The sequence below is a fragment of the Salmo salar genome, chromosome 16 (genome assembly GCF_965601325.2).
Source record: "Salmo salar chromosome 16, fSalSal1, whole genome shotgun sequence".
NCBI classification, from domain to species: Eukaryota; Metazoa; Chordata; class Actinopteri; order Salmoniformes; family Salmonidae; genus Salmo; species Salmo salar.
This window is the reverse complement of record NC_138306.1, coordinates 3791086-3807488: the sequence shown is the minus strand read 5'-3', so window position 1 is coordinate 3807488 and position 16403 is coordinate 3791086. Positions and strand designations below refer to the sequence as shown.

Below are 16403 nucleotides of genomic sequence, written 5' to 3'. Positions count from 1 at the left end.
GGTCTAGAGTGTCTCCCCCTTTGAAGAGGGGGATGACTGCGGAAGCTTTCCAATCTTTGGGAATCTCAGATGATACGAAAGAGAGTTTGAACAGTCTAGTAATAGGGGTTGCGGCAGATAATTTAAAAAAGAGAGGGTCCAGATTGTCTAGCCCAGCTGATTTGTAGGGGTCCAGGTTTTGCAGCTCTTTCAGAACATCAGCTATCTGGATTTGGGTGAAGGAGAAGTGGGGGAGGCTTAGGCAAGTTTCTGTGGGGGGTGCAGAGCTGTTGCCCTGGGTAGGGGTAGCCAGGTGGAAAGCATGGCCAGCCGTAGAAAAATGCTTATTGAAATGTTCAATTATGGTGGATTTATCGGTGGTAACAGTGTTTCCTAGCCTCAGTGCAGTGGGCAGCTGGAATGAGGTGCTCTTATTCTCCAAGGACTTTACAGTGTACCAGAACTTTTTGGAGTTTCTGTTTGAAAAAGCTAGCCTTTGCTTTCCTAACTGCCTGCATATATTTGTTCCTAACTTCCCTGAAAAGTTGCATATCGCGGGGGCTATTTGATGCTAATGCAGTAGGCCACAGGATGTTTTTGTGCTGGTCAAGGTCCGTCAGGTCTGGAGTGAATTTTTTTTGGAATGGGGCATGCTTATTTAAGATGGTGAAGACAGCACTTTTAAAGAATAATCTGGCATCCTGTACTGACGGATTGAGGTCATTATCCTTCCAGGATACCCGGGCCAGGTCGATTAGAAAGGCCTGCTCGCTGAAGTGTTTTAGGGAGTGTTTGACAGTGATGAGGGGTGGTCGTTTGACTACAGACCCATTACGGACGCAGGCAATGAGGCAATGATCGCTGAGATCCTGGTTGAAGACAGCAGAGGTGTATTTAGAGGGCAGGTTGGTCAGGATGATATCTATGAGGGTGCCCGTGTTTACGGATTTGGGGTTGTACCTGGTAAATTCCATGATCATTTGGGTGAGATTGAGGTCGACCGTTGTTGATTGTGGCCTTTCCAGGAATTCTCTGTGTGAAGTTGATGGATATTGGCAGGAACTGGAACATGCTGTCGTACACATCGATCCAGAGCATCCCAGAAATGCTAAATAGGTGACATGTCTGAGTATTCAGGCCATGGAAGACATTTTCAGCTTCCAGGAATTGTGTACATGTCCTTACGATATGGGGCCATGCATTATCATGCTGAAACATGAGGTGATGGCGGCGGATGAATGGCACGACAATGGGCCTCAGGGATCTTGTGCATTCAAATTGTCAATGATAAAATGCAATTGTGTTCGTTGTCCGTAGCTTATGTCTGCCTATACCATGACCCCATTGCCACCATGTGGCACTCTGTTCACAACGTTGACATCAGCAAACCGCTCGCCCACACAACGCCATACACGCTGTCTGCCATCTGGCTGGTATAGTTGAAACCGGGATTCATCCGTCAAGAGCACACTTCTCCAGCATGCCAGTGGCCATCGAAGGTGAGCATTTGCCCACTGAATTCGGTTACAACACCGAACTGCAGTCAGGTCAAGACCCTGGTGAGGACGACAAGCACGCAGATGAGTTTCCCTGGGACGGTTTCTGAGAGTTTGTGCAGAAATTCTTTGGTTGTGCAAACCCCCAGTTTCATCAACATTCAATTCTCTGTCAACAGCTCTGGTGGACATTCCTGCAGTCAGCATGCCAATTGCACACTCCCTCAAAACTTGAGACATCTGTGGCATTGTGTTGTGTGACAAAACTGCACATTTTAAAGTGGCCCCCCCAAAAAATCCTTAGCACAAGGTGCACCTATGTAATGATCATGCCGTTTAATCAGCTTCTTGATATGCCACACCTGTCAGGTGGATGGATTATCTTGGCAAATGAGAAATGCTCACCAAGAGGGATGTAAACAAATTTGTGCACAACATTTGAGAGATAAAAGGTTTCTGTGCATATGGAACATTTCTGGGATCTTTTATTTCAGCTCATGAAACATGTGACCAACACTTTACATGTTGCATTTATATTTTTGTTCAGTGTATTTCCAGGCACCAAGGCTGTACAGTGCATATACTGTATGTATTACCCCAATGCAATTATGCAGTCATACATCCACAGTTGGATTTGACATGTTTTACTGTTTATTGTCAAATTAATTAATTATTGTATTTATTTTGAAGTTAAATAGAAACACCATTTGTATCAGTTTAGATCAGTTTCAATGGGGGACTATTATTTTGAAGGCCAACCGCAAACGCCACTATTGTGGCCAAACCTTATTGTGGGCAGCTTCACACAGGTCTCGTCAAGACTACACGGAGTTAAATGATTGCAAACCAGAGAACAGGAATGTCTTTAGTCTTGATTCTAAAGCAAAGGTGGGTGGCTTTACTGGACAAATCGGTTAATTCTATCAGCAGCGATTCGTCACAGACAAACGGCAAGCTGTTGAGGACTCTTCTTCAGCTCTCGATAAGATTTGACACATCAGCGATTTTCTCTCATGCATGAGTATTTTGATGGAAGATTACAAATAATTTCTTATTCGACTACTAAAACAGGCCAGTCAAACGAAGAAACAGTATAAAGCTTTCCATTTATATACGAGACAAATTTAAGTTTGGTAAAATACCAGTAAACCTAGCAAAAACGTTACCTGTTTACCTTTACGAAAAGAAGAAAAAGGAGAAAGGCGACCAAATTGAAGGATTAAGGTGTCAAAATCTCAAGAACGAGAGTGAAGAATGGCAGCCAGTTTGTCAGCGGAGGAAGAACAGGTAATTTTGAATAGAATATTAAATATTTGATCATTCCGTAGGAAGAATGCATGATATGTGTCAAGTTGTTGTATTGCAGTTAGCCTACACCACTGCAAGTTATGCTCTTTAAATAGTTAAATTGTTGCGAAAACATCGTCACAGACAGGCTTAACGAACACAAACATTGTATCCATCTACATTGTCAACATTGTAGCCTACCTTGAAGATGCTTCTAACATGAAATGTCAAAATATTACATTGGTGACTTGTTTTGGTAAAGAATTAAAAATGATCACATGTAATGTTTTGACTTATGAAAAACACACCATGCAATGGTAATTTGATTGAATCATTTCCGCGAATGTAGACCAAGTGTCTATCAAATGATATAGAATAATAAATTATCAGTATTAGGGCAAGAATCTAAAAAGCTATGATTTTTTTTCCATTTGTATTGATGAACTTAGTCCACATCTCCTTTTACATACCACACATTACAACAATATGGCGAGTACAGATGTAGCTCTCAAACTCTAGGCGGCATTCTGCCTTCACCCTACAGTTTACAGCCATTCGCTTTGCCCATGACTCGCTGAAGGGAACTACAATCCCGACGCTATTTTTGTGTTTTAAAACGTCAATAATCATTGCTTGCGATACGGCTTTCGAAACATTTGGCCCATAATCTTTCATCAGATACAAATAATCCTTCAAATAAAAGAAAATAAATATACAGTGTAGCATCTTTGCACAGATCCATACAGCTATGCTTACACACAGATGTTTGGCGTACACTGGATAGCTTCAGTCTGTTTTCTGTAAACAAGCGCTGTCACATGGAGATATGGCCGTGTGGGAACACTGACTCTAACCCTATCACACGAGGTTGTCGGAACAGGCTTGTGGTAATGGCTGGAGCGGGATTAGTGGAACGTTATCAGCCATTATGAGCCGTTCTCCCCTCAGCAGCCTCCTCTGATTTATACCCAATCAAGGTGTGTATCAATTTAGCCGTTTTGTTTTTTTTGAATATTACTTCTCGCTGATATATGAAAGATAAGGTTCTTATGCTTCCAAAACAATACCGCAAGTGAAACATGTTAATGTTCAGATTGAGTGTAGGGGGGCTCTTAACTCCTTTACAGAAGATGCCTTCATCCAATAACTCTTGTGTGTAATGTAATGGAACTGAGAGTCATGATCAAGGGCTAGTACAGTTGTTAATCACATGCCAAGCTGCTCTCACTGGCACTTGTGTTTTTCCAACCAGGTCCTAAAAGGCAGGAAACTGATATTATATAATAATCTATTGCTAGGGTGCGTATTGTCCATATGATGACAATGTTTCCACAGCCTAAAAATGAGTTGGTCGGCCTATTGTAGGTCTATTCATGCTATCCCCAACATGCATGAACATGTGGGTTACTCAATACACTAGATAGATGGTTCCAAACACATAAACAAGTCCAGTATCAAGAACTGTGGATATTTATGAGGGGGGTGAAGAGTAGTACCTCTTTCACATGAGTTTGAGAGAGATCAGATTGTTTATTCTTTCTCTGTCTCCCTGACTGATTTTTTTCCAGCCTGGTGGTAATGATGTTCTTAACACTTTCCAGGCCCTAATACCCTTTCCCCATGGCTCATCTGGACAGCAGGCAGTGAGTCTTAGGGCAGATTTTATCACTATGGAGACGGAATGTTCGTTTTACTTCACAAAAGGGGTAATACGCTCCCTCATGCAACATACTTTTGTGATACCTGAAAATTGAGATGCTCTGTATCATTCCTTGTGAAGACTTGAGGGGCAGTAATGAGTGAGTTTTGCAACGTAAATCCCGCCTTGTGTCTACATCATCCCTTCTAGTATAAACATGGAAGCAATGGACGTTAATCTACTTGCAAGCTTTTTTTGTGCTTTTATTTAAATATTTGCTACGTGCAATTATACATCTACAATCCTTCGATGCAGTTGTATTTGGACAAGAACACAAAAGATAACAGCTAAGTAGATATCACCGATATCAAAGAAAATTGGAGAAAGATTTGGGACCGGTATGTTCGCAATCTGAAAGAGATGAGGAGTGTGGCTGCTGCTGTTTGTGTGTCCCGTAAATTGTCTGACAACTGACTTGGCTTCGTGTTTACGTGAAACATCGTCAGACAGACACCTACAGTGCATTCGGAAAGTATTCAGATCCCTTGACTTTTTCCACATTTTGTTGTGTTACAGCCTTATTCTAAAATGGATTAAATAAAATTCCTCCATCTACACACAATGGCCCATAATGACAAAGCAAAAAACAGGTTTTTAGAAATGTGTGCAAATGTCTAAAAAAATTTAAAACAGAAACTTATTTACATACACTACCGTTCAAATGTTTGGGGTCACTTAGAAATGTCCTTGTTTTGGAAAGATTATAATTTTGGGGGGTCCATTAAAATAACATAAAATGTATCAGAAATACAGTGTAGACATTAATGTTGTAAATGACTATTGTAGCTGGAAACGCCAGATTTTTATGGAATATCTATATAGGCGTACAGAGGCCCATTATCAGCAACCATCACTCCTGTGTTCCAATGGCACGTTGTGTTAGCTAATCCAAGTTGATCATTTTAAAAGGCTGATTGATCGTTAGAAAACCCTTTTGCAATTGTTAGCCAGCTGAAAACTGGTCTGATTTAAGAAGCAATAAATCTGGCCTTCTTTAGACTAGTTTAGTATCTGGAGCATCAGCATTTGTCGGTTCGATTACAGGCTCAAAATGTCCAGAAACAAAGTACTTCTGAAACTCGTCAGTCTATTCTTGTTCTGTGAAATGAAGGCTATTCCATGTGAGAAATTGCCAAGAAACTGAAGATCTCGTACAGTGCAAACTGTCTCTACTCCGCTAGTCAGCACCTCTTCTAAACAGGTCAAGGGCTAGTACAGTTTATTTCGCCTCCAGAATCTCTAATGAACTTATCTTCTGTGGCGGACCTCATGAGAACCAGTTTCATCATAGTACATTATGGTTTTTGCGACTGCACTTGAAGAAACCGGATTGACTGACCTTCATGTCTTAAAGTAATGATGGACTGTCATTTCTCTTTGCTTATTTGAGCTGTTCTTGCCATAATATGGACTTGGTCTTTTACCAAATAGGGCTGTCTTCTGTATAATTATCTTCTGTATACTTCCTACCTCTGAGGAAGCACAGTTCCCGCTCAGCCCAGTCAAAACTGTTCGCTGCTCTGGCACCCCAATGGTGGAACAAACTCCCTCACGACGCCAGGACAGCGGAGTCAATCACCACCTTCCGGAGACACCTGAAACCCCACCTCTTTAAGGAATACCTAGGATAGGATAAAGTAATCCTTCTACCCCCCCCCCCCCCCCTTAAAAGATTTAGATGCGCTATTGTAAAGTGGTTGTTCCACTGGATATCATAAGGTGAATGCACCATTTTGTAAGTCGCTCTGGATAAGAGCGTCTGCTAAATGACTTAAATGTAATGTAAATGTATAACACCTCTACCTTGTCACAACACAACTGATTGGCTCAAACCCATTATAACAACGAAAGAAATTCAACAAATTACCTTTTTAACAAGGCACACCTGTTAATTGAAATGCATTCCAGGTGATTACCTCATGAAGCTTGTTGAGAGAATGCCAAGAGTGTGCAAAGCTATCATCAAGGCAAACAGTGACTACTTTGAAGAATATCAAATATACCATTTTATTTTGAATTGTTTAACACTTTTTGGTTACTACATGATTCCATATGTGTTATTTCATAGTTTTGATGTCTTCACTATTATTCTACAATGTACAAAATAGTAAAAATAAAGAAAAACCCTTGAATGAGTAGGTGTATCCAAACTTTTGACTGGTACTGTATATTTACGCAAAATATATATGGGGGATGCAGACAATTACATTGATGGAAGCCACAATCTATCTGCAATATTAAAGCTGATCTGCCCCCTAAAATATATCTATTTTTTTAAACAAATACCTAACTCAACAATGTTGTAAGTAGGAGAGATGCATTTTTTAAATTATTTGCCATGTATATAAAGCGCTCTGCACGTCATCGTTGTTAACAGTTGGAAAAATGGCACAGTGAGAGACAGGGAAGCGACTGCAGCGAAGTCCTGTATGGCAATACTTTTTGAGAAGTTAAATGAGAAGGTGATGAAATGCAAACTTTGTAAGGTGGATTTGAGCTACAGTGGTGGTACAGGTGCAATGCTGAAAGGGAGGCACCGTGATTCCCAACCCTTTGCTGGGATCAGTGCGATAAGGGACGGAGTGAGAATCGCAGTGCTGATTACAGAAAAGATTGCAGTTGATATGCAGCCATTGTTAATGGTAGAGGATGTCTGCTTCAATACCATAAGGGCATATCTAGAACCAGACTACAAGATGCCATCAAAAAACCAAACCTTGCTCTGCAAGTACAAAGCGCAAGCTCTCTACTGTGTACAGATTGTTGAACATCTATGAACACCCTGTCATACATCACTCCAACAAGCCATCACATTGATGAGAAGTCCCATGTACTGAGAACATGGAGGAGAGGCACACAACAGAGAACCTAAAACTGCATTCATACCATCGTTGCTGAGTGGGTGCGGGACAACAGTAAGTTGAGTGCCATCTGGTAGGTAGCCAGGACTGCGGTAGATTTAACTGCACTGCCCCCTAGCAGTCACACACAGGGCCATATATGAATTCATGTCATTTGATGAAATCAGTTAAAATGTTAAGATTATTATAATTATTTTTACATTTGTCACATCCCTAGCATATATACTCAACAAAAATATAAACGCAACATGTAAAGTGTTGGTCCCATATTTCATGAGCTGAAAGATCCCAGAAGTGTTCCATATCCACACAGCTTACTTTCTCTCAAATTATGTGCACACATTTGTCAAGAATCTGTCCACGTGACAGGTGTGGAATATCAAGAAGCTGATTTAACAGCATGATCATTACACAGGTGCACCTTGTGCTGGGGACAATAGAAGGCCACTCTCAAATGTGCAGGTTTGTCACACAACACAATGCCACAGATGTCTCAAGTTTTGAGGGAATGTGCAATTGACATGCTGACTGCAGATATGTCCACCAGAGCTGTTGACAGAGAATTTAATGTTAATTTCTCTACCGTAAACTGCCTCAGTCATTTTAGAGAATTTGGCAGTACTTCCAACCAGCCTCACAACTGCAGACCACGTGTAACCACACCAGCCCAGGACCTCCACATCTGGCTTCTTCACTTGCGGCATCATCTGAGTTCAGTCACCCGGACAGCTGATGAGTATTTGTGTCTGTAATAAAGCCCTTATGTTAGGAAAAATCTCATTCTGATTGGCTGGGCCTGGCTCCCCAGTGTCTGTGACCCTGCCCACTTGTGAAATCCATAGATTAGGCCTAATGAATTTATATCAATTGACTGATTTTCCTTATCAGCTGTAACTCAGTAAAATCATTGAAATTGTTACAAGTTGCGCTTATATTTTTGTTCAGTATAAGTTCTATATTGGTATAATTTTCACATATGTATAACATGGCAATCTCAATGTGCTTCAAAAAATAAACAAGCAATACATTATCATGATTAGGCTAGCTATAGTTAGTTCCACCAATAGAGGCCAAGTCTTTGAATGCATGCATCCTCCAAAGATGGAGAGGGACAGTTAATGATCAGAAGAAGGTGGTCTGGGAGATGGTTAATGAAGAGTCTGGTGATGATCATGTAGAGGGCTACACTGGGAACCAGCCAGAGTCATGTAGCTACTGGACCTCTCCTCCTTCACTCTTTGTAGCACCCACTTGGGTGATGCCTCAGCAGCTCTGGGTGACAGAATGCTCACCACCCACAGTTCAGAGTAGTAGCTAGTCGTCCTCACTACGAGCCCGCTGCCTAAGCACTGCATTTCTACTGCATCTCCCATTCCTCTCAAGCGTCATGTGACTCTTCAATTGGTGTTTTAAAAAGATCAGGAACCAGCAGCCAGGTGAAACAAAAAAGCTGGTACAGTGTGCAGATGCATCATTTACATTTTTTTTTGCCAGCTAGCCAAGCCAAAAAGAGTTGACCTGCCAGTTCATCTACAGATCTGTGGGTCAAAGCCACTATAAATATACAATAAAACTCAATGTTATCAAAAACAAAAAAGCTGATAATAATAAAAATAATAAAATGATATGTACATATTTCTCGGCTTAGGCTGCTACTAGGGCGCCATGGCAACTACAGAATTCGCATGCACATGTATAGTAACATGCTAAAATGTATCTTACCTGGATATGGTCCCATCATGATTACCCTCTGAGGGAATGCCTTGTCTCACATGAAGATATATGGGCTCGGTGTCTGGGTCTCCGGCAAGCACTTAGGTAGCGGCAAGTGGCCTGCAATGAGTTGGGAGTTGAACTTTCCTCGCAAGAAGATTCCCGCATCTCCCTCCTGACCAAATGCGCCCACGTCAATCATGGTGAAGCGGTACCTTGCGTCGCAGACTGCCATCGGGACCATTGAGAAAAAGCCGTTGTAGTACTCGATTGCCCGAGTTTACCAGAGCTCATATCCGAATATGTTTTCCGACAGCTCCTGCACAAAACTGATCATTCCATTGGCCCCAAAATGTCTGCCCATTTTACAGCAATTGCAATTCAAAAAGAGACGTTTGCTTCTGTGGCTAAAACCTAGTGTCATAAAGCATGTAACACCATACCAGGCTGACGTGTAGCTAGCTAGTATTTGTAAACTGGCGTTACACCGGATCGGAAGTTCAAAGTTTGATTTCAGCCCATTTTGCCGCTGAGGAATAAGCAACAAAATCCTGTGAGGGGCAAGCTACTGAAGCAAGTCGTCAAATCTGGCAGCCAACGTCCAAAAGTATTGAAAATGTCTTTTCCCACGTCAATGCTTCACATAGGTTGGACAAGAGACCTGTATTCTCCATTGTCCTCTCATGTAGTTTTCAGTGGACAAACGTAATTTTCTCCCTCGTTTTTATTCCGCCTCGTGAGTAGTAAGAGCATTTCAAGCTCTTCCAATTTGTAGAGATGTGTTTGCTTCTGTAGCTAGTTAAATCCTTAAGTAGCATAAGAAAGCATAGAACACCATACTAGCCATACATGTAGCTAGCTAGTATTTGTAAACAAAGGGCATATAGCACACCGGATCCGGAACTTAAAATGTCATCACTAGCTACAATCAAGCGCTTCAGACCCTCTTGCTTGGTAAGCTACTCGGGAACCCCAAGCCCCCTAGTGGATATACACTACTCAAGGCGGACTTCCTCTCTGGGTGGAACACGCTGATGAATAGGACAAAAGTGCGCGGTGCTAAAAAAAACATCTGACTCCGCCCATGCGCACGCACGTCCATCAGCGGAGTGAAGTGTGTAGAGACTCTTATCTGGGCACTTCATTTCTTCTGCAGGCCCAGCCATGGTGGAGGGCTGGAGGCTTGTAGGCTGGGTTATTAGCTCCTCAGCTTGGCTGGCTCCGGTTGTAGCAGGGGGCCTCTGGGGGACTGTGCTAGTATGGTGGAACTTCACTTTCAGGCAGCTGTTAAAAGCATTTCGACTGGACTGGAGTGATACTGCCATTGTGGGGTTAATTTGTGTGTGTTGGGGGAGGGGCAGGTAGTTGTCTCCCAGGAACCGTCACAGGAAGAAAAAGTGGGGGATAGAAAGAATGCAACATGACACTTCCTGTTTAGTATCAACTCGTGCCACATGGGACTGACTGGACTGAACATAATAGGATGGCACTTTCCACATGTGGCTAATGTCGAGAGAAGTGGATCAGCAATAATCATGATCATGTTACGTACGAATCACCCTTAACATTGTTATACTTATCAGCTCAAACATTTAGCAAGACTATAAGGCCTGGATTGTTTCTTTTAGATTCTGGCCTGTATGTCTTATGCTGTCAACGTAATCTGTTTTTTAACTTTCTTAAACAATGTAAAATGAAGATGCTGATGTTTTAAGAGCCAATCATTTAAAACATTTCCAATGACATTAGACTAGAACCTTGCTCTCGTTTCATAGCCTATATCTGTACTATGCAATTCTGGCCATTGCTGTGCACTTTTTTGTTATGTGTGCAATACTTGCATCACATCGTGTCCTAGCTTGGGGGTTTTAATTGAATGAACAGGTCAGTCTTCTGGGTGATATGAGTCTTCTCAAGACCACATTGCTTTGAAATGGAACTCTTTAGAGGAGTCGCATATCTTTAGAGAGCTAGGGTGCCAAAATATTAAATCTAATTCGAAGCATGTTTCTGGGATAAGTACAAGGTTTAAGTGGTTTTCCACAGTAAGATTGTGCATTTGGATAAAAAAAAATACATTTTACAGTGTGAGACAAATAATTACAGCGGCATGGGCTACATATAATTTTCTGCTTCATCTTGTAAACTGGTGACCAGTTTTGATGGAATCGCCTAAGTTGCAAACCATTTCCATTAGAATTGGTTTAGAAGGCGCTCTGCAGGATCATTTACCTGCATTAATCTTTTGATCTCAGAACTGTTTAATGGCTGTGTAGGCATTAATTAGCTAGCTTTGGGGTTTCATGTTTTTCACTCTCTCAGAAGGAAGGGAGTTTTCAGCTAAATTTGACCCACTGAGATCAAGCTAGCACGTGACATCATATCATCCAAAGTGTCACCGCCAGAAAGAATGAAAATGTATATGTACAAAAAAGTATTTTAGGATTTGAATTCTTCCTAAGCCTTTTGACACTATTTTTGTCGCAGGTCAAGGTCACGTGGTAATGGAGTCACACTCCCACTAAATATAAATGGCCATATATTTTTTGCAATCAGGGCCAAGTCTTAATGTGATATACAGTGCTTTCAGAAAGTATTCACACCCCTTGACTTTTTCCACAATTTGTTGTTACAGCCTGAATTTAAAATATATATTTTTCAGTGGCCTACACAAAGTGAAATAATGTGTTTTGACATTTTTACAAATTAATTGCAAATGAAAAGCTGAAATGTCTTGACTCAAGTATTCAACCCCTTTATGGCATGCCTACAGTGGCAAGAATAAGTATGTGATCCCTTTGGAATGACTTGGATTTCTGTATAAATTAGTCATAAAATGTGATCTGATCTTCATCTTAGTCACAGCAATAGACAAACACAGTGTGCTTAAACTAATAACACACAAATTATTGTATTTTTCTTGTCTATATTGAATACATAATTTAAACATTCACATTGTAGGTTGGCAAAAGTATGTGAACCCCTAGGCAAATTGGAGTCAGGAGTCTGCTAACCTTGACTCCAATCGATGAGATGAGATTGGAGATGTTGGTTAGAGCTGCTCTGCCCTATATGAAAGTTTTGAGTTTCCTATTCACAAGAAGCATTACCTGATGTGAGCCATGCCTCGAACAAAAGAGATCTCAGAAGACCAAAGATTAAGAATTGTTGACTTGCATAAAGCTGGAAAGCGTTACAAAAGTATCTCTAAAAGCCTTGATGTTCATCGGGCCACGGTAAGACACATTGTCTATAAATGGAGAAAGTTCAGCACTGTTGCTACTATCCCTAGGAGTGGCCATCCTGCAAAGATGACCGCAAGAGCACAGTGCGGAATGCTCAATGAGGTTAAGAAGAATCCTAGTGTCAGCTAAAGACTGACAGAAATCTCTGGGACATGCTAACATCTCTGTTGACGAGTCTACGATACGTAAAACACTAAACAAGAATTGTGTTCATGGGAGGACACCACAGAAGAAGCCGCTGCTGTAAAATATTCTGTGGACAGATGAAACTACAGTGGAGTTGTTTGGAAGGAACACACACTATGTGTGGAGAAAAAAAGGCACAGCACACCAACATCAAAACTTCATCCCAACTGTAAAGTATGGTGGAGGGAGCATCATGGTTTGGGGCTGCTTTGCTGCCTCAGGGCTTGGACAGCTTGCTATCATCGAAGGAAAAATGAATTCCCAAGTTTATCAAGACATTTTGCAGGAGAATGTTAGGCTACCTGTCCGCCAATTGAAGCTCAACAGAAGTTGGGTGACGCAACAGGACAGTGACCCAAAACGGAAGTAAATCAACAAGAGAATGGCTTCAACAGAAGAAAATACACCTTCTGGACCAGTCAGAGTCCTGACCTCAACCCAACTTAAAATGCTGTGGGTCAACCAGTTGTTAAATCCAAGGGTTCACATTCTTTTTCCACCCTACACTGTGAATGTTTACACGTTGTGTTCAATAAAGACATGGAAATGTATAATTGTTTGTGTTATTAGTTTAAGCAGACTGTGTTTGTCTATTTTTGTGACTTAGATGAAGATCAGATCTTGTTGGTAGAGGGGTGAATTTAAAAAGCATGGTGTATATAAAGCATATAATTACACTTTGGATGATGTATCAATACACCCAGTCACTACAAAGATACTGGCTTTTTCCTAACTCAGTTGCCAGAGGGGATTTCACCACTAGGCCAATGGTGACTTTAAAACAGTTTGTTTAATGGCTGTGATAGGAGAACTGAGGATGGATCAACAACATTGTAGTTATTCCAAAATACTAACCTAATTGATAGAGGGAAAAGAAGGAAGTCTGTACAGAATAAAAATATTCCAAAACATGCATCCTGTTTGCAACAAGGCAGGAAGGCCCCGATCCCAACCTGAGTTAAGCGTACGTAAATAGAACGTATTCGCTTTTTATGCACTTTTCTCTTCCTATTCTGACCTTGAACTTAAGCATGCTATTCACCTGCTATTCATTTGAGGTGGGGCTAGAACAAATTAAGGTGTGGTGGAAATGTATCTACAGATACGCCGTATTTTGACCATTACTTCATTCCCTCATTCCACCACCTTTACGCATGTGGAAACTATGAATAAGGTTGATCGAACCGGCCGGTTCCAAGTGGAAAAAGCTTTTTTTATCATTTTTTATTCGAAATAACAGCATTCTCCATGTGCTGTAATTTAGAAATTGTTAAGAGCTAGGTAAATTAGTAATCCATTTGGAGAAGGGAATTGTAAATACACATTTTTCCCTTATTATCCCTGGAGACAGATGTGAAACCAGCCATATGGAAGCAAACTGAAGATCATATCAACAGGACATGTATTGCGGCCCCTTTTCAACAGGATATAAATAGATGTGCCGTTAATCTGAATTTTTATTGTGTGCCCTCATAACGTGTGTGGATGAAAATTTGGAGACCTAGGCTTCTGTAGGGATGGACCTGTCGAGGTTGATGTATGTGCTTTAGAATGTTTTGATTATATGCCAGGGCCTTTATCAGTTTTATTTTACAATTTGAATTATGTTAAATATTAGCCACTATCAAGAGCCACAGTCAGTAATACCACATACATTTATTTTTGCATCATTGCATTCCATTTACTTTTCTTTCCTCTGTCACGTCCTTTTCAGTTGTTCCTGAGGTTTTTTTAGCAGTAGTGGATCATAGTAGGCCACATGTCCCAATAATTTGGGACATGTAGCCTATTTGAATCATTGTGGAACTCAGATCACACGTAGCAGGTTAAACCTGAAGCCTGGCGCACGGTTCATGATGAATGGACCTGTGTTATACAGTTCCACGAGTAGTGAGAATTAGGGTAGGATTATTGTTCAAACCCTATTGTATACTTCTTATTTTTTTGCCCCCACCTTCCAATATTATATGGATTGAATATGACAATTTTCAGGATGAATCAATCCATTTATTTATTTTATTCATCAATTTATTTTCTGTGAAGGCTCTCCAACCCATTTTTTGTATTTTATTATTCATACAGACTTTCCTAACCCTAAGATTTGCCTAAACAATCTACAAGATCAAAGTATTTTAAAATCTACCAGTTGGTGTTGAAACTGAGACAAATATGCATAGATTGCTTCTTTCATTGATCACTATATTCTGGCCTGTTTTCTCTCTATTCTATTGTCTGACAAAATTATAATTAAAGATACACTGTATTTAAAGGGATGGCTTAAGCTAAATGTACTGAAAACCCCATTGAATGAAAACTCCACGAGAAAATCTGTTGGCCAGCAAGTGGGAGGGTTTTTAGCGGTTGAATTACATTTATTCAGAGTGTGCAAGGTAGCCACACCTGCAGAGCACGTTATGTCATTGAAAAAGGTAAGTCTAAATACCAAATACTGAGAAGTGCATAGGTGCCTTTTTCTAAGTCTGGAACGTGCCCTAAAGTAATACAGCAAAAAATTTGGCAAAGCAATTCACTTTTTGTCCTGAATACAAAGTGTTGTGTTTAGGAAAAATCCAATACAACAAACACATTACTGAGTACCACTCTTCATATTTTCAAGCATAGTGATGACTGCATCATGTTATGGGTATGCCTGAAATTGTTCAGGACTGGGGAGTTTTTGAGGATAAAAAAATAAACGCAATGGAGCTGAACACAGGCAAAATCCTAGAGGAAAACCTGGTTGTCTGCTTTTCATCACATACTGGAATAAGTGATGTGGAAAGCTCTTCGAGACTTAAACAGGAAGACTCACAGCTGTAATTGCTCCCAATGGTGACTCTAACATGTATTGACTGAATACATTTTCCAAACTTTCTACAAACCTGTTTTTGATTGAGAGGATCTGCGGAGGAGAATGGGTGAAACTCCCCAAATACAGGTGTGTGTGTGTGTGTGTGTGTGTGTGTGTGTGTGTGTGTGTGTGTGTGTGTGTGTGTGTGTGTGTGTGTGTGTGTGTGTGTGTGTGTGTGTGTGTGTGTGTGTGTGTGTGTGTGTACAGAGCCTTCGGAAAGTATTCAGACCCGTTGACCTTTTTCACATTTCGTTACGTTACAGCCTTATTCTAAAATGTATTAGATCGGTTTATCCCCTCACAATCTACATACAATACCCTGTAATGATGAAGCAAAAACTGTTTTTTAGAATATTTTGCTAATAAAAATAAATGTTTTACATTTACATAAGTATTCAGACCCTTTACTCAGTACTTTGTTGAAGCACCTTTTGGTGACGATTACAGCATTGATTCTTCTTGGATATGACGCAACAAGCTTGGCACACCTGTATTTGGGTGGTTTCTCCCATTCTCTGCAGATCCTCTCAAGCTCTGTTAGGTTGGATGGGTAGCATTGATGCACAGCTACAGTGGCTTGTGAAAGTATTCACCCTCCTTGGCATTTTTCCTATTTTGTTGCCTTACAACCTGGAATTACAACCCCAAATCAATACTTTGTAGAGCCACCTTTTGCAGTAATTACAGCTGCAAGTCTCTTGGGATATGTCTCTACAGTTGTGGGCAAAAGTTTTGAGAATGACACAAATATATATTTTCACAAAGTTTGTTACCTCAGTTTGTATGATGTCAATTTGCATATACTCCAGAATGTTATGAAGAGTGATCAGATGAATTGCAAAGTCCCTCTTTGCCATGCAAATGAACTGAATCCCCCAAAAACATTTCCACTGCATTTTAGCCCTGCCACAAAAGGACCAGCTGACATCATGTCAGTGACTCTCTCGTTAACACAGGTGTGAGTGTTGACGAGGACAAGGCTGGAGATCACTCTGTCATGCTGATTGAGTTTGAATAACAGACTGGAAGCTTCAAAAGGAGGGTGGTGCTTGGAATCATTGTTCATCCTCTGTCAAAAATGGTTAC

At 40.8% G+C, this 16403-nt stretch overlaps 1 protein-coding gene across 1 annotated transcript in view; it reads left to right on the top strand.

The window, feature by feature from the left end:
• The first annotated feature begins 2272 nt into the window (after positions 1-2272).
• LOC106573036 (tyrosine-protein phosphatase non-receptor type 9) overlaps positions 2273-16403 on the top strand; it is a 57062-nt gene continuing 42931 nt past the window's right edge. The window contains exon 1 of the mRNA XM_014147655.3: positions 2273-2762. Within this exon, the coding sequence (XP_014003130.1) occupies positions 2730-2762 (33 nt within the window). The 5' untranslated portion in view covers positions 2273-2729. The remainder of the gene's footprint in view (positions 2763-16403) is intronic.